General features: G+C 33.1%; 1 protein-coding gene across 2 annotated transcripts; it reads left to right on the forward strand.

Moving 5' to 3' along the window:
* The first annotated feature begins 4120 nt into the window (after window positions 1–4120).
* On the forward strand, window positions 4121–12197 carry LOC115960952 (protein PEP-RELATED DEVELOPMENT ARRESTED 1, chloroplastic). Of its 2 annotated transcripts, XM_031079991.1 has the most exons (10): window positions 4458–4547; window positions 7091–7160; window positions 8193–8348; window positions 9252–9320; window positions 9425–9595; window positions 10466–10609; window positions 10927–11085; window positions 11209–11274; window positions 11477–11536; window positions 11953–12197. In XM_031079991.1, the coding sequence occupies exons 3-10, from the start codon at window positions 8202–8204 to the stop codon at window positions 11995–11997; spliced, it is 861 nt and encodes a 286-aa protein (XP_030935851.1). In that variant the 5' UTR covers window positions 4458–4547; window positions 7091–7160; window positions 8193–8201; the 3' UTR covers window positions 11998–12197. The 2 variants fall into 2 exon arrangements, with proteins under 2 accessions (XP_030935850.1, XP_030935851.1); XM_031079990.1 differs by lacking the exon at window positions 7091–7160 and having other exon boundaries at window positions 4121–4547.
* The last annotated feature ends 4559 nt before the right edge of the window (window positions 12198–16756 follow it).

The following is a 16756-nucleotide window of genomic DNA, read 5'->3' on the forward strand; positions in this document are numbered from 1 at the left end:
TACAATAAAATGGAAAAAAATTGCATATTTTTAGTTAAAATATGCATTAAGTCTTGAAAATTTCATATAGCTTCATGTATGTAAATGTTCATTCTCTAGAGCATTTAATCCAATAGCAAAACCTTGACACATGAAGGTATAACATGCTAAAAGTTTCATACAGATTGGTTTTGGAACTTGAAATAGACACTTTTCTAAAAGAAAATCTAAGGGTCCAAGTTATGATGAAACACTTTGTAACCAAGCAATGGTACTATGAACAAGTGTTCTACCTCTTATATTTTTTCTTTAAAATAGTAAAATCACTGTAATTTCATGGATGTAGGAAAATTACTAAAATATGTAATTTCTTGTGTTGTATGATTGCCTTTTGTGTCATTTTTCTTTCTATTTTTCATATCTCATTGATTAGAGAATTCATGTATATTCCCATCACTAAGGAGTAAGGATTCAAAGATAAGTGAGTTGAATTGACAACAAACATTCACTTTCATGCCTTATTAAGATTTAGAAAAATAGAAATGGTAGCTACTAAGAATGAATTAGTGACCACCAGCTCGTGTGCCAAAGTGGTAAGTGGCTGCTATGTCCCCATTAGGTGCCCAGGTCCGACACTCAATGCCCGCGTTGTGTGGGTTACACAATTTCAATGTGTGGATTAAAAACCAATGGGGCTTATGTGGGGTCGAGGTCTTTGAGCTCCACTTTCGGGCTGGTGGTACCCTTGGACTTACCCGACTGTACCTTGGTGCGTGGGATAATGACTGTACACGTAAGTCCCCCCTTTTTTTTCTCAAAAAAAAAAAAAAAAAGGAAAAAAAGAAAGAAAGAATGAATTAGTGTGAACAATTTGTTGACATAGACTAATAAATTAGTTTAAGCCGTTACCAAGAGAGAAGGAACAAAGAAATCTTCAATGCAAGAGAGGTACAATATTGTATCAACACAAAAGGGACTACAATTCTTTATTCAAATTAGTCATATCCATTCGAGAAGAGAAATTAAAGCGCATACAAACATCAAAACCTGAAACCAATATACCAAAATATATAAATTTGTTTTAGACAAAATTACTAATCCGTTGCAAGTTCATTCCAAACCATGGTGATTTTGTCTTAGAATTGGTATCACTCCACCCTTGAGAGATGCCACCACTTTCCATATCATATAGCCACCAACCATCATTTGCATTATGGGTGAAATGAAAATACAAACAGTTGCTCTTGCACCCCACCTTACTTGCAGAGACAGACACACAACAATTATCTCCTACAAACAGTGTTTGATCACCAAGGCTCTCTGTCTTAATCCATGAAAGTCTAACAAAATTGAGCCCAAAAACCTCTACATCATCCACAACATTAATTGACTTCTTAGAGATGAGAAAAATCAATAAAATCTCCCCATTTGACTCCACCAAATACTCTCTAAAATGCCTTGATGAGACAGAAGGGATTGCCCTTTTTGTAGCCAAAGAAGTGATTTTTAGATGAGAATCAACTTCTTCTATCACTGCAATAGTCCCCTGCAAAGTCAAAGCATAGAACTTACCTCTTAATCCAATAACATTAGTAAATTGCATATAATGCTTTTGTGATTTGTCTGGAGCATGTGGATCAACAAGGGAGCAGTCTTGTTTTATCCATTCAAAATTTTCTCCTCCAATTCCTAGCCTATGGAACATGAAGGCCGGATGACTAGTGCCTGTTAAAGCCATCCCAATGATACTTTTGTTACCAAGTGATGAGGATCGAGCAAAACATTTGAACTCAAACCTGGCATCCCATAAAGGGAGATTATACCATGATCTCTGAATTGGATTCCAGAGAATAACATGTGGCTCCTTTAGCAACCAGTATGCCATTGGTGCACCCCAAATAGTGTTTCCATGGATATCGAGTATGTCTCACCCAAGGGGCAGGAGTATTCCAAAATCCTTGAAATGGATCGTCAGAGTTGTAAGGTTTAGTCATCTTGCATTGATGAGTTGTAAGGTGTAAGGTGTTGAATATTTGAAGCCAAGGCAGTGTTGCATTTGGATTAATGCATTTTTTGGGTGCTGCTCTCCATGACTTGGTCACAATTCCAAAGTTGATGCCTTGCTCAAGACTTGGCTGGCTTGCTATCAACTTAATTAGTTGATGAGGAAGGTCTGGCCATGACCTACTATTTTTGGCTTGTTTGTTAGCTGGGGCTAGCTGCTTCTGCTCCAGCTTCTTCTTCTCCTCCTTTTGAGCCATTAATATTTAGTCTGCAAGTGCAAAAGGGCATGTGCTAGCTAGCAAGACAAAGACAGATAGCTTAAGAGTGAGATACTTATATAATAAAACCCACCAATAGACGTGGCCTCCAAGTCTAACATCTTTATTTATTAGACAATGAACTTCATGGAATTATAGTTATATTGTTTATTGATATGAAAACTAGTTGATCCCCTTGAGGGATACGTTTTAGTATTAGTCAACAAAGAAAGGAAAGTACAATTCAATATTCCAACATAAATGAGAAAAAGGGGAAAAAAATTCCATGTTTACTGGCAACTTTATCGAAATTGTGTTTGTTTAAACACATTTTTATTTTTTTGGTCCAACGTTTCACTTAAGTTTTAAGGTGGGTAAACTTCCAATTAGATGCCTAGAAGTTCGTTTGATTCATGGGAAACTCAATCCCAAAAGATTACCAACCTCTCAATAGTAAAATATTGTTTAGGATCAATTCTTGTACCTCAAAGAAGATGTCTTTCGCGGGTAGATAATTGGTCAAAAATACACTCTACTTAAAATTTAGGATTACTTCTAAATCAGCCCTCAATGTTGAAAACTATTATGCCATCGACTATTAAAAAGATTTCCTTTTTTTTTCTTTTTTGAGGAAGTCTGTTACAAAGATGTTAATGTGCCCTTTTCGTTATGGTCTGTCACATATAGTTAATCCACTTAAAAGCAATGATATTTTTTAGCAAAATTTTAATAAATAATATTGGGGAGTGAAATTTCAAATATACATGATTGTTTTAATAAATGTCTACGTAATTTAAAAAAGGAAAAAGAAAACAGATTACTCATTAATGTATAACTAGCCCTATAGTAAGTGCTACCCGCATGTTTAGAGACTATATAAAAAAAAATGTATATATATATATATATATACATTTTTTTTTCTCATTCAGATTTATGCCTTAACGAAGTGGCACTTGCGGAATTTACCAATTACTCAAGTAGTTGACAATGAGACCCTAGCCCCAATGAAATTGGATTGAAGTTATTAACTAGCACTTGGGTGTGGGTGGGTTCATTTTTCTGGGGATAGTTCGGATCCCAATTCTGTGCTAACCCCCAAGAACCTTTTTTTAAAGCCCCCATGAACCTTGAATGAGAATGAATGGGAAATTTTGAATATAAATAAAAAAAAAAAAAACGCAAATGATAAATGTATAGTTATTATTATTATTATTATTTTGAGAAAACAATATGTATATTTATAGAGCATCATTGAATGTTAAAAAATAAAAATCATATTTTAACATATTAAAAAGTTAATTTATTTATTTTAATATAATATTTAACACTAACCCTATATCTATCTTCTATTATTTCATACAAATTTCTCAAAAAAATATTATTTCATACAAAACATTAAAATAATACATATAAGTATACAACACATTAAAATAATATTAACTCAAAATACAACTCAAAATTTTGAGTTAAAAGTTCATCAAAAAAAAAAAAAAAATACAACTCAAAATAAAGGAATTAAATAAAGGAAAGAGAAAGTTGAATGTTGAATTAAAAAATAAATTTTTAGTTAATGGTTTGCTACAGTGCCCTTCTTCAATGGTTTTTTTAATTTTTTTTAAGAGAATCCTACTATGGTTCATGTAAATAAAAAAAAAAAAAATATATATATATATATTTTTTTTTGTCATAAGAGAAATTAAGTGGAGGTGATTTTTTTTTGGTGCTTGATGTCCTAAAATGGTAAAAATTTAGTATTATTTGGCACATCAAAGCCTAGGCTAGTGCTCGTACTATAATTATTAATTTTTTTTCGAATTTAAAAATCTCTAACTATTAGTATCCTTACTTCCTTCTTATCCTTCATGCTTGCACAATTGCACTCTTCAGTTGTCCCAAAAAGCAGAACCCCAAAAATCAAAATAAGTTTTTTCAAAAATGTTGCACAGCTCTATCTTCTTCCCAACTTGTTCACGCACATCTCCACCCATTACCAACCCAACCATATCCTCATTTTGCTTCACCACTCCCTTCTCTTATCACCGCCACCACCATCAATGGCAACTAAAGCAACCCAAGAAGAGGGAACAGTTAATGTTGTCCTTGTGTGCAAATACAACAAGTTATGAGGTTGGTGGAGGATACCCAGATGAGGATTTGGATATGCAAGACAGAAGTGGAAGAAAAAGAAAAACAACAACAACAACAACCCAACAACAAGGGAACTCAAAGTTGGACACTTCCCAGTATGAAACTCTCCTCAAAGGAGGGGAACAGGTCACCTCTGTTCTCCAAGAAATGATCACCCTTGTAACTTTCTTCACCCTCTCCTACTTAATGTTTAGGTGTAGGACTGTACTGTTAGCCTTTTCTTGCATTTTGTGTTGTGTCCTAGTTGGGTTCTGTAGTTGGGTTTAGCCTTTTCTTTCATTTTGTACTGTTTTATATTTGGTACTTGGTTCAGTAATTGGGTATCCTTGTGCTTATAGTGAATTGGGGTTTACATAGGTTTGGTGTTACTTCTGTATGTTGGTGGGAATATGGTGTGTGTGTGTGGGGGTGGGGGTAAAACTTGAAACTTTTAGTTCTAGATACTTGCTATGTAGTGTGTACTAATTGGGTTTCCAGTAATTTGTCATTTCTAAACTTATTGTTTAGTAGATTTTTGCTATTCTTTTACTAAGAAAAATTGAATAAGTAAGTGAAGAGTATTTATAGATTGTTGCTATGATCAGTTCATCTTAAAAATGGTGAGAATAGGGTGTAGGTAACTAGTAACTAAAATGGTTCTGCCAATTATTCTTTTTGGACCTTCAGAAAAATTCCATGGAGGGATTCTGATGCAGAACACAAATAGTAAATTAGGAAATAAATAGTGACAAAAGGAACAACAGGACACACCCTAGGCTTCACCACCTAGAACCTGCCTGCAAACCCTAGGCATCGACACCTAAGGGTGTTTGACATCAGTACCAAACAAAGAGAACAAAGGAGGAGATATAATCTCAATTCATCATAAAATTCTTACCCGATTACAGACAGGGTTACCAATTAAATAGGTTTTAGGGATTATACTAATATGGAAAACATCTAATCAAATCCCTTAAAACCCTCAACATTAAAACCAAATTCAAAAAAAAAAAAAAAAAAAAAAAATTTACTCTAAAAAATAAAGTCTTAGATGATTTAATGCTCCCTGCATCAGATTCTCTTTCCCAAGCTTTTAGATGTAATATTTGCAATGCTTGTGGTGGGCTTCTAGGGAAAGGTGAAAATTCTGGTCTCTCCGGGTAGGCAGTACTTCTGAATGTTGGTGGTAATACGGTGTGTGGTAAAACTTGAAACTTTAAGTTCTTGATACTTGCTATGTAGTGTGTACTAATTGGGTTTTCAATAAATTGTCATTCATAAACTTATTGTTTTAATAGATTTTTGCTATATATATTAAAAAGAAGAAAAAAATTAAATAATTAATCAAAGTGTATTTCTAGATTGTTGCTACGATCAGCTCATCCTGAAAATGGTGGGAATAAGGGTGTTGTGAATTGGTTCTGCCAATAATTATTTTGGACATTCAGAGCCATTCCATGGAGGGATTCTCTTTCCTGAGATTTTTTGATAAGCAATAAGATTTATTGATATCAAAAAAGGTACACTCTAGTACACTAACACAGGAAGTGTAAAGGGGTTAATAATCAAGTATAAAAATTACAAAAATCAAGAAAAGAAGAGTAAGATTGGTTTCGCAAAGCAGACTACCAATCTACTAAGTTTCTAAAGAAAAATAACTTGAGGTCTGAAATGGATCTCTCATTATCTTCAAAGCACCTATTATTTCTTTCCCTCCAAAGACACCACATGAGACAATGGGGAACAATTATCCATATATTACTGTTCCAATGACGACCAAACTGCTCTTGCCAACAGGCTAGGAGCTCCACAACTGACTTTAGCATAACCCAACTTACTCCAAATTAGCCCAAAACCATAGACCACAAGTCCATGGCAACTGGACAATGAAGGAAAAGATGGTCAACTAATTCACCATTACACTTACACATATAACACCAATCCAATATCCAAACCTTCCTTTTTCTTATATTATCAATTGTCAAACATTTCACCCAAGCTGCAGTCCAAATAAAGAAGGTCACTCGAGAGGGGATCTTTTGCTTCCATATGCTTTTTCAAGGAAAACATAAATCATTTATTAAGGGTTTAGTGGGATGGAATCATTAATGCTTTTCCATCCCTGCAGTCTCTTTCCTGAGTTTTTAGATGTAATATGTGGTAGGCCTCTAGGGAAAGGCAAAACAGGTTAGGGATCAAGAAGGTTGACTTACTGATTTGTTTACAATTGTGTCTATTCTTGTTGTAATAATCTTCATTGGTATTGAGGTTTTTATGTGCATTGTTAGTTTCTTGTAGGGACTCAGTTAAGACTGACTAACTGAAGGGCAGGAGCTTTCTATTGATAGGTCTAAGTTTGAATTGGTTTGAGTTTGATCCTTAACGTTCTGGATGTATTCAAATGGAATAGTCCATCAAATATTCTGGATTTTATTTGGAAATTTTTATTTATTTTTAGGTAGATACTTTGGTATACATGCTGTATCCCACCTCTGATCTTTCTTTAATATATTATCTTTACCGGGCATAAGTTATAGCATTTGAACTTCTCTTTGTTCATATTTGGCTTGGCTGCTAGTTACTTCTTTAAGTTGATATTGGTGAAAACCTAATTATAGAATGTTGAAGAAGATTATAGTCTTTCTTAAATCATTCTATTCTTCTTAACTTAAAGTAGTTGCTGTCATAAGAGTTCCTAACAAGTCTATCTAAATACTTCTCAGCTTGGGCTTTGGTCAGCTTCTAGGAGACCAGAGAAACAGTAAGGAGATTTTGTTCTTTGGCTTGGAAAAGGTGATGAGCTTAAATATATCAATTGCAAGAAAATCAGTGAATAAGTTATGAACTGGCATAAAAGTAGCAAGGAGTGTCATGTCATGTGTGAAACCTAATTGTCATGTAGCCAAGAGTGAACACCAAATATATGGAACTGTCACTTGTTGTAAAATTTACCCTTGTGATATTGGCAGCATGACATTGGTCTGCATGGCTACATTGCCCACTACCATCCAGGACCACTGTCTGGAGTCTGCAACTGTTATTTTTAACATCATGCCTGCAGCAAAACACGAACATACTTGTCCGTCGTCCATTGTATTGTTATTGCTTTCATACTATTTTATAAGTGCACTCAGCACATAATGCTATGTCTCTCTGTAGATGTAGGTGGATTTGTTGTCTGGAATTTTATCTCTGTATAGGAACATGGTGTCCTGCAGGTACCCTTTTCTTAAGCCTCTAGCCATGTAAGTGTGGTAATAGAGCTACATGAAAATTACAGTATAACATTGTAATATTGATATATTTGAGCCTATAGTCTCATTAATTTTGTTATAATATATAATGAATCAGAAAATAAAAAGTTCTAGGGACCTTTGACATCAGAACCCGAAGTTGGGGGGTTCCCTGATTATTTGTGCACTAGATCATAAGACTTTTGTTTGAGAACTTGATGCTGATACTTTTTTTACTGATGGTGGCTTAGAGTGTTATAAAGCATTACAGGAAATATAATGTACAGTGTCTAGTGTTGACACTGATGGAACCTTTATGTTTGGATTGTTGTAGTGTTTCTGGTTTTACAATATAAAGAGTTTTCCGTTTCAATTTTGTGCTGGAAAGACCAACCTACTTGGTAGTAAGCAGCACTTGACTTGAGTACTATTTTTGTATGATCACTTCCAAACTGTGTACCACTTTCTCTTTTCAGGCTTGTTAACTGGATTGAAAATGTTAATTCTTCTATGTGCTCTTTTCATGCATTTCTTTAAAGTCTTTACTCAACTGTTGCTTATCTTTGTTGGCTATCATATTTTGTGGGTGCAGTTGGAAGACATGAACATGGATGAAGCATCTGAGGAGGTGGCTGTGCAGTTGGCTGCACAAGGAGTCATAGGGAAGAGAGTTGATGAGATGGAATCAGGTTTTATAATGGCCCTAGATTACATGATCGAACTTGCTGAAAAGGACCAAGATGATAAGGTTCCATTTCAAGTTATATTTTCATTCTTCAGCATTGACATGGACTATTCTGAGCCAATCTTCAATTGCATTGTACTAATTATAACAACTTTCATTTCCACATTTATGTGGAACAGTTTCTCTAAATATTGATGTAGAAGGCGTCTCTTATTCTATCTGTGAGAACCTGATGGTCATGTTAGTAACCAAGACCACCTTACCCAAGTAACCAACATGGTTCTGTAATTTCCCAGTTATGCAATTGTCTGGTCATGTCACCAGCTGAAGTGCCATACAGGGCCACTCAAATTTAAGGCTCTGTAACAATCTTCTTTTGCATCTTATTATTGTTTGCTAGAAACTTAACTGCTTTTGACTTCCTTTTTTATGGTTAATGTCATAATAATTCATAAAATTGAACAAAAGTGAATTTCCATTCTAGTAGTAACTTTAGTTTTTGATTAAATGGTTGTGAATACATGAGATTTTGTTGCATCCTGTGCTGTGGTGACAGTTGTTTAGAACTGCATCAGAAGTTGGGTTAACTATTGATTTGTACCATAATATGAGGCAGACTCAACCCGAAGAAAGTTCCTTGGTACTAGGAGCTGTTGTTGTTTGCTTCATTATTGCTAGGGCATGTGTACTTGTGTTCTACTTTTGTTTTTAAGGTCTCATTATGATTGGACAGCAACTTCTTGGAGTTTGTACATCTTCTGAACTTTCGATGTTAGTTTTGTTTTTGGGTGTATACAACCTGTGTACTAGGGTTGCACTCGTCATTGCACTTTTTTATTGAATTTATAACATATAAAGAGTTTCAAGTAGTTTCTACATGTTATTTCATGATTTAAAATTTCTGTTGACTATGGCTATGGGATTTAGCGCTTGGTATTTATCTACTTGTCTATTGTTTCTGTTCAGCGCAAATCACTGTTAGAGGTGATCAAGGAGACAGTATTATCCCATCTTACAAAGAAGTGCCCCCCACATGTAAGGATATTCCTCACAACTACCTGGTTCTCTTTCTGATCGAAAGTTAATTCCAACTATTACCATGAAAAATGTGTCAATTCTTCTATTCTTTTCTTTTCTAGGTTCAAGTGGTTGGACTGCTTTGTAGAACTCCCCAGAAGGAAAGCAGGCATGAATTGCTACGCCGAGTGGCTGCTGGTGGTGGTGCGTTTAAAAGTGAGAATGGCACCAAAGTTCACATTCCTGGGGCAAATCTAAATGATATAGCTAATCAGGCCGATGATTTACTTGAGGTGATTTCTATACAAAAATGCCTTGCATGTTATCATCTTTTCATAATTCAATAATTTCAAGTGGATAGATATATAGTTGTCCCCCTTGTTGTTAATGGAGTGCTAGTTTCTGTAATTGATGACTTTGCTTTTGGTGATATGTGTTCAACCTCTTGTCCTTTATTTTCTTGAAAATAGTGGCATTGGTGCATTCTCTCTCTCTCTCTCTCTCTCTTGCTGTGGTGGCTTACTAAGGTAGATCTAAAATAAAGTTTCTATTACTTAACATGAAGTTTTTACTTCTTCAAAGTAATCTGGATTTATAGACCTACAAATTTTGAATATTGTAGAATATCTGAATAACCATAGAGTTTGGTGGACAAGTCCATTTGTTATATATCAATTCTTTCCAAGTAACCTGTCTTGCAACTGCAAGGACTACAGCAATAAAGATATTTAGTTTCATTGAACAGTGTGTGCTCTGTCTTTCCAGATTTCGTGTTCCCTCATATCTCAAGCTAAACTAATAAAAAATTTTCTCTGATCATTCAGAGTGTGGTTCTTGTACTATTTTTTTTGTCAACAATACAATATAGTTGCAACTTGTAACTTACATAACTTACAATATAATAACGTTTATTCCTCGTTATGATCTTACGTACTATGGTATAATTTTTGTTGTTGTTTTCTACTTAAATTTCATATTCTAATAATGTCTGTAATGTTTAATGGAGGTTAATTGTTGAAAGTTCTTAGAAATATGTCTTCTATATCTTGCCTGAGTGAATCACAAGTTTCCTGTTTGCATTGGATTAAAGTGACAATTTGGAATGTGAACGGACCCTATGCTTTTATCTTTTTTCCCTAATCAAGCTATCAATAACTATGCAGACAATGGAAACTCGGCCTGTGGTTCCTGATAGAAAACTGCTTGCAAGGCTTGTTTTGATCAGAGAGGAAGCTCGTAATATGATGGGAGGTGGAATAATGGATGAGAGAAATCACCGGGGCTTGAGTACTCTTCCTTTACCAGAGGTCTGTATGCATGCATATCAAGATTTCAAATAAATTTACAAGATATCTGACTGATTCTTATTGGCCTTAGTATGTTCTTTTCAATGAAACATGCAATGCAAGCTTTCTAAGTATATTAGCCAATAATCTTTGGACAAAATGGCGTATCTTCCATAAATAAGGGTGGTGGTTGAGGTCATAGGTTCAATCCCTTGTAATACCTGTCAAAAGAGAAGATAAAAAAGAAATACATATTGAAGCACTGTTGTTATATACCATCATGTTTATTTATTACAATAAGTAGCATCTTGACATGATTGCATTACTTGTCACTGCAGGTGAATTTCTTAACCAAATTGGTAGCTTTGAAACCAGGGAAAACTGTCCACGAGATGATAAAAAATGTAATGCAAGGAAAAGATGAAGGTGCTGATAACACTGACAGTGATGAGGAAAACAGTACAGGTGCAGGGGTCTCAAGTGGATTTGCAGGATGGGTAGGTTTTACTGCACTCCATTATCTTTTGAAAGGAGAATGTGGTTGTGTGTGTATTCATTTATATACGCGTGTGAAGAGTCATTGTATTTAGGTATATTGACCCACATTTCATGATTCCCAGGAAAGTGTTACTGGAAAGAAGCCACTGCCTGTGCGCCCCGGCATGTTTCTGGAGACTGTCTCCAAGGTAAGTGACTTTATGTATGCTATTAGCTTATTCAATTGTGACTGGAATTTTTTAAGCCCAACGGACTTTAGGACTTCACATAACCTCTATGTTACATGGGCTTGATTAACTCAGATCACTTATTGATATATGCAGTAACTTCCGATATAGCAAAATTATGCATGGTTAAGTACTTATTACCATTGACATTTGGACTTTCTAGGTCTTAGGTGGTATATACGCTGGAAATGACTCTGGCATCACAGCACAACATCTAGAATGGGTAAATTCCCTTTTTCTGGTTCATCTTTCTCTCCCCTGGCCCCCACTCCCTAAATTTAGCATCATTTGTGTTTGATTGAATTCACAGCTAATATGATAAATTGCATTCAATTTTATTTTATTTTATTTTTTTCTTGCAAACTTGTAATTTCAGTAATTTTTTTTCTTAAATAGCAATACAACCTTTTCTTATTTTTAAAATCAGATTAGCAAAGTTTTGGCTTAAAAAAAAAAAAAAAGCTAACTCTTATAACATGTAGTTCCATTATATAAAACCCTAATTAAGTCATGAAAATTCTATCTTGTTAGGCTTGTCGAATCATTTCCCATATTAGATCCCTTCAATTTATCAGCCATCTTCTTCATTAAATGACTCATTTTTTTTTCTTCTTTTGCTTGCATTCATCCTGTATCCAGGTTCATCAGAAGACACTCCAAGTTCTACAGGAAATAGCATTCTAGCCTATTTGTGATAGCTGCGAAATGCCTCCTTTCGTCATAAATCCATTTTTGATCATCATATGTTGTCCTATGAGGCAGAAAGTAGGTCAAGACTTGTTAATAGTCAAAATTCAAAATTAAAAACCATTGTAGGACATCAAAAGGAGGAATATTGTAGAATTTAGTTATGTAAAATAAATAACGTATTCTGTTGTAAATTTGTGTTTAAAAAAAAAAAACTGTAATATTAATCATAATTAAAATGATTAAACTAAATATCTAATGATAAAACGAATCAAGTCCTAGTATACCTCATCAAAATCAGTACTTTTGTGATGTGTAATATGTACCGAATCAGCTAGCAATGATGACAGATTCAAAAATACACTTAACATTAGTGGACTAACATGTGTGGAGAGGACCCAGTTTTGATACTTGAATAAGTATACACATAATTGGACCTTAGTAATGATTATGAATGTTTTTAGAAGTAGAAGCAAACCAAGCAAGGATGGTTGGTATTGTATATTACTCAATTATTTATCGAGCTCTTTTTCCCTTATGCCCTTCTGCATGCCTTTTTATATTTGCCTTTTTCTGTAAAGCATATTTGAAAAATGTATGAACTTCCACCGACTAGGATTTGGTATCACGCCTTCTATATGTGCCCACATTGGCCTACCCATACTGTCCTACCATGCTCCCTTCAAGTGTATGTATCTCTTGTTGGTCTTCTTCTTCATGAGATGAGTCTCTTTTATTAGAATAAAACCAATTACTAAAGTTTGGTTGCCCACGTGAGCCGTCTTTTCAAACCTAGTGCCTCACAACTATGCATGATATGGATATAATTACTAGCAGGTTTTTAAGAACAATCTCAAAGGAGAACCTGGAAGTTGGGAGTTATCTTCTCTGTGTCACTCAATGTTACTAGATTGTCCGTTTTGGAATTGCTTATGTTAGTAGTAGCATATTAGTGAAGTGTTTATCAAAAGATATAGTTTTTGGTAACTTCTGGGTGCGTTTGGGTAGTGGCTATGTTTGCGTTTGCTATAGGAGCCTTTTTTTTTGGCTTGTCCATGGCACTATTCATGAACCAGCCAAGTGATAAAAATGGGTGAATAGTAATGTGCAGTAATGAAATTTTTTTTGCTACAGTGTTTTTAGCAATAAGTTTTCAGTTTTCGGTAAAATAAGCTGTATCCAAACGCACACTTTATGTTAAATGTGTTACACAAAGTTAAAAAGCTCATATTATTTCAAAAAAGTTGAGACAAAAAACAGAAAGCTAAACTTTTTTCGACAATTCCCAAATGCACACCTAATGTTCTTAACATGGTCGATTTTTTGAAGTGAGTTTACCAAATAAAAATAAAAATAAAATTGAAAATGTTGTCACTAGTTAATATATTCATTTTAATTTATAATATTTGTAATAAGTTATTGCTACTAACAAGATATAAGCATTCAGCTATACAAACTTATACCCAAGGTATAACCATTCAATTATGCAACTTATGAGAGTAGACGTAAAAAGAAGATGGCCCAATCTATGGCTTTAGGATGGAACCTGTTAATAATTAAGTTTAAACACTTAAGTTCAATCATTTGATACTTAGAAATTATATATTTTTTTGGGTATAATTTGTAATTTGCTTTTCCTATTTGATTTAAGAGTTTAAGTTCTTTTATTACATTAAAAGTAAAGTTATCTTCTATTCCTATTAGGATAATAAGTTTGAAACTCTATTAACAAAATACCCTTAGGGTTCAATTTTGTATTATAGTTTAATTGATTAATAAAATTTTTCTTGAAATTTTTCAATGGTCTAGTCTTGACTCAACCAAACTTTGGTAGTGACTCTTAGAGATTGTTCTTTCTTACTTGGTGCTAACTGCAAGCAAGCAACATAAGTGTGTTGACTCTTAAGTTATCTATCCTTTGTCAAAAAGTTTAACCTTTCATTTGCATTCCAATGTCTGATATTTGTTGGTACATGTTATCACCATTATAATAGCAGGATTTTTTTTTTTAATTTTTTAATTTTTTTTAATGAAAGGAAACTTTGGAATAGAATACCTGCGTACTGCTCATCGCCAGAATTAGAACTTTAGAAGGAAAAAAAAATTGTGAAGAGAATCTGTTTGATTGCCATCATTATGTTATGGAAATTTCTTTTTGGGTCCTCTATAAAGTATTTGAAAAAGTGAAATTTGGTTACTGAGACAACCTTTGCATAATTTTTCTAACCTTTCTTATGGAAAATAATAATAATAAACAGCAAACCATGCCAGGAAAAAGAGTCTAAAAAAAAAAAAAAAACCCTTTTCTTTTCTTCTCCCCTACCAAATAAAGGTCAATGTCTTTTTTTTATACTTACTATTCAATTCCTATAAATGGTGGGGTGTTGTTTTGAAATTGACAAGGTGATGAGAAATTTGAGTGACATCAAATCTCATCCAAAACAATGTTTAACCCATTATTCATTTAGAAGTGCTGCGTCCATTAAATTTTCACAACAAATTTTAGGCGGTAAGTTGTTACTAGTTCTAATTTGAACTCATTACTGAAATTACTTTTTTGCTCACTAATAATAATCTACTATTTAAGATTTGTTATAGAAATATTATGGACATGACATATAGTATTATATTAACTATTAAGATATGCAGTTCCACATCTAGATGACAAAGAGAGGGAGAGTGAGATTTGGTACTATCATAATTTCATAGAGAATTAAAGTGAAGGGTAGGGGCAGGAATTGTTATTACAAACAATAACCTCTATCATTAACGCCCCCCTTTTTGCCACCATTGATATTTTCCTCTCTCGAGTTATCCCATCAATTTTTGTTGAAATTTAGTTTGATAATGCAAAATTTCTTATGATAAATAATAACTCTTTATCTTAAGTATTAGCAATAATGCTCTGGCAACCCAAAAAACATGTTTTGTAAATAAGAAGATCAAGAAAGGATCTCCCAGGATTATAAAATCAGGCAAATGTATAATCCTTAAAGGTTGATTTTGTGTCCTGCAAAAAGAGAGACAACCTTTTAGTTAAGCCTTATAAGTTATAACTTCATATACTAATAAAAGTTTACAAAGATTAATAAAATTATAAAGGAATTCATTCTTAATCAATGTGAGACTCAAGGAAAACACAAGCTTTGCAAGATTTATTTACAAGAAAAACAAAATTCTTGAGAATCTCTACTTTTTAACTCTTCTTCACTTGATTTTTTTTTATTAACACATAAAATCATAGAAAGTTTTGAAAGTAAAATTTGATGTGAAATAAATCTTCACTCTAAGGATCTAAAATTACTTTCTCCTCAGCTTTTTCCTGTTGATTCGGATGTGCAGACAAATAGAATGATCAAAATGTAAATCATGTGATTGGACAAGTATAGTCTAATCGTGTCTAATGTTTTTGAATGATCCCAAGAAGTTCGTTGATGGATTTCATGAAGTATAGCTAAGGGAAGATAGGCAGGCAAAGATCTTAATCCCAAACCTTTTTATTTTTTATGTATAAAATAAAAAGTTGCTGCAGTTCGGGTATGTTTTTATTCATTTCACATGTGATGTGTTCCCAACTATGTTTACTTGGGATTCCTTGGTTCTTTCAATAAATTACTATTAATCATTTGGATTGAGGCAAACAGGCTTTGCAACTAGTTTTTTTGAGAATTAGTTGAAAGATGATAATTTATAATGCTGGGAAATGTTGGGAAATGTTATGTTGACAATATTTTCACAATAAAGTTATTATTGATGGATAAATAAATAATGTCAGTGGTAGACTTATTTTAAAACTGATAATAATTTGACACTTAAAATTTGTTGTGAAAATATAATAAATGTAGCAGTACTCTTCAAATCTTCTAAAGGTTTTAAATAACCATATCACAGAATTCTTAAATATTAACCATATATTCTGTAGTGATATTTAATAATTAGTTGAAAAATGATAATTTCTAATGTTGAGAAATGTTACGTTCACACATTTTCACAATAAAGTTATTATTGATGGATAAATAAATAATGTCAGTGGTAGACCTAGTTTAAAACAAATAACAATTTGACACTTAAAATTTGTTGTGAAAATATATTAGATGTAACATTACTCTTCAAAACTTCTAAAGTTTTTTAAATAACGTATCGCACAATTCTTAAATATTAACCATAATACCATATATTCATAAGGAGTGATTTTTAATAATTACAATAGGATTTAAAATTTATATGGTTGCTTTTTACCTTCAGGTCAAGGTACTAATCTATATATACACCTAAATTTGAATTTGATTCAAAAAAAAAAAAAGAAAAAAGAAAAAAGAAGAGAGATTTGAATCTATGTCCATTATGCAAAGGGTTATAGGTTTTTTTTTGATAATTTAATAGTTGGGAAAAAGGGAATTTAAATTCTAAATGTCTTAATTAGATATGCTATGAGGCTCTTTTTTCTTTTTGAGGAAACTATATTGTTAGGCTTTAGTTGAGTTAAATGGCTCTTGGCACGATAATAAGTTTTTTTTTTTTTTTGGACAATCGACAGTGCTTTGATGATCTAGAAAAAGGGTATTTACCCATTCTAGATGGAATAAATAAAGTTTTTAAACAACTCATTAATAATAATAATGATTATTAAGATTTTAAGAACCTTATCCCTTAACTGTAATTGAAGAAGGGCAGCTAAAAATCAAAGGCTAAAATATCATCAGTGGTTGCCAGTTGCCACTGTTCAGAGTTCAAATCGGTAGTTTAAATTGTTCAT

Source organism: Quercus lobata, chromosome 9, assembly GCF_001633185.2.
Source record: "Quercus lobata isolate SW786 chromosome 9, ValleyOak3.0 Primary Assembly, whole genome shotgun sequence".
In the NCBI taxonomy this organism is placed as follows: Eukaryota; Viridiplantae; Streptophyta; class Magnoliopsida; order Fagales; family Fagaceae; genus Quercus; species Quercus lobata.

Excerpts from the sequence above, each read along its gene's own strand:
- LOC115960952 (XM_031079990.1), top strand. The coding sequence starts at position 4,176 with ATGTTGCACAGCTCTATCTTCTTCCCAACTTGTTCACGCACATCTCCA. Across the intron at positions 9,596-10,465 it reads AGGCCGATGATTTACTTGAG|ACAATGGAAACTCGGCCTGT; the intron begins GTGATTTCTATA and ends ATAACTATGCAG. Across the intron at positions 11,275-11,476 it reads TTCTGGAGACTGTCTCCAAG|GTCTTAGGTGGTATATACGC; the intron begins GTAAGTGACTTT and ends TGGACTTTCTAG.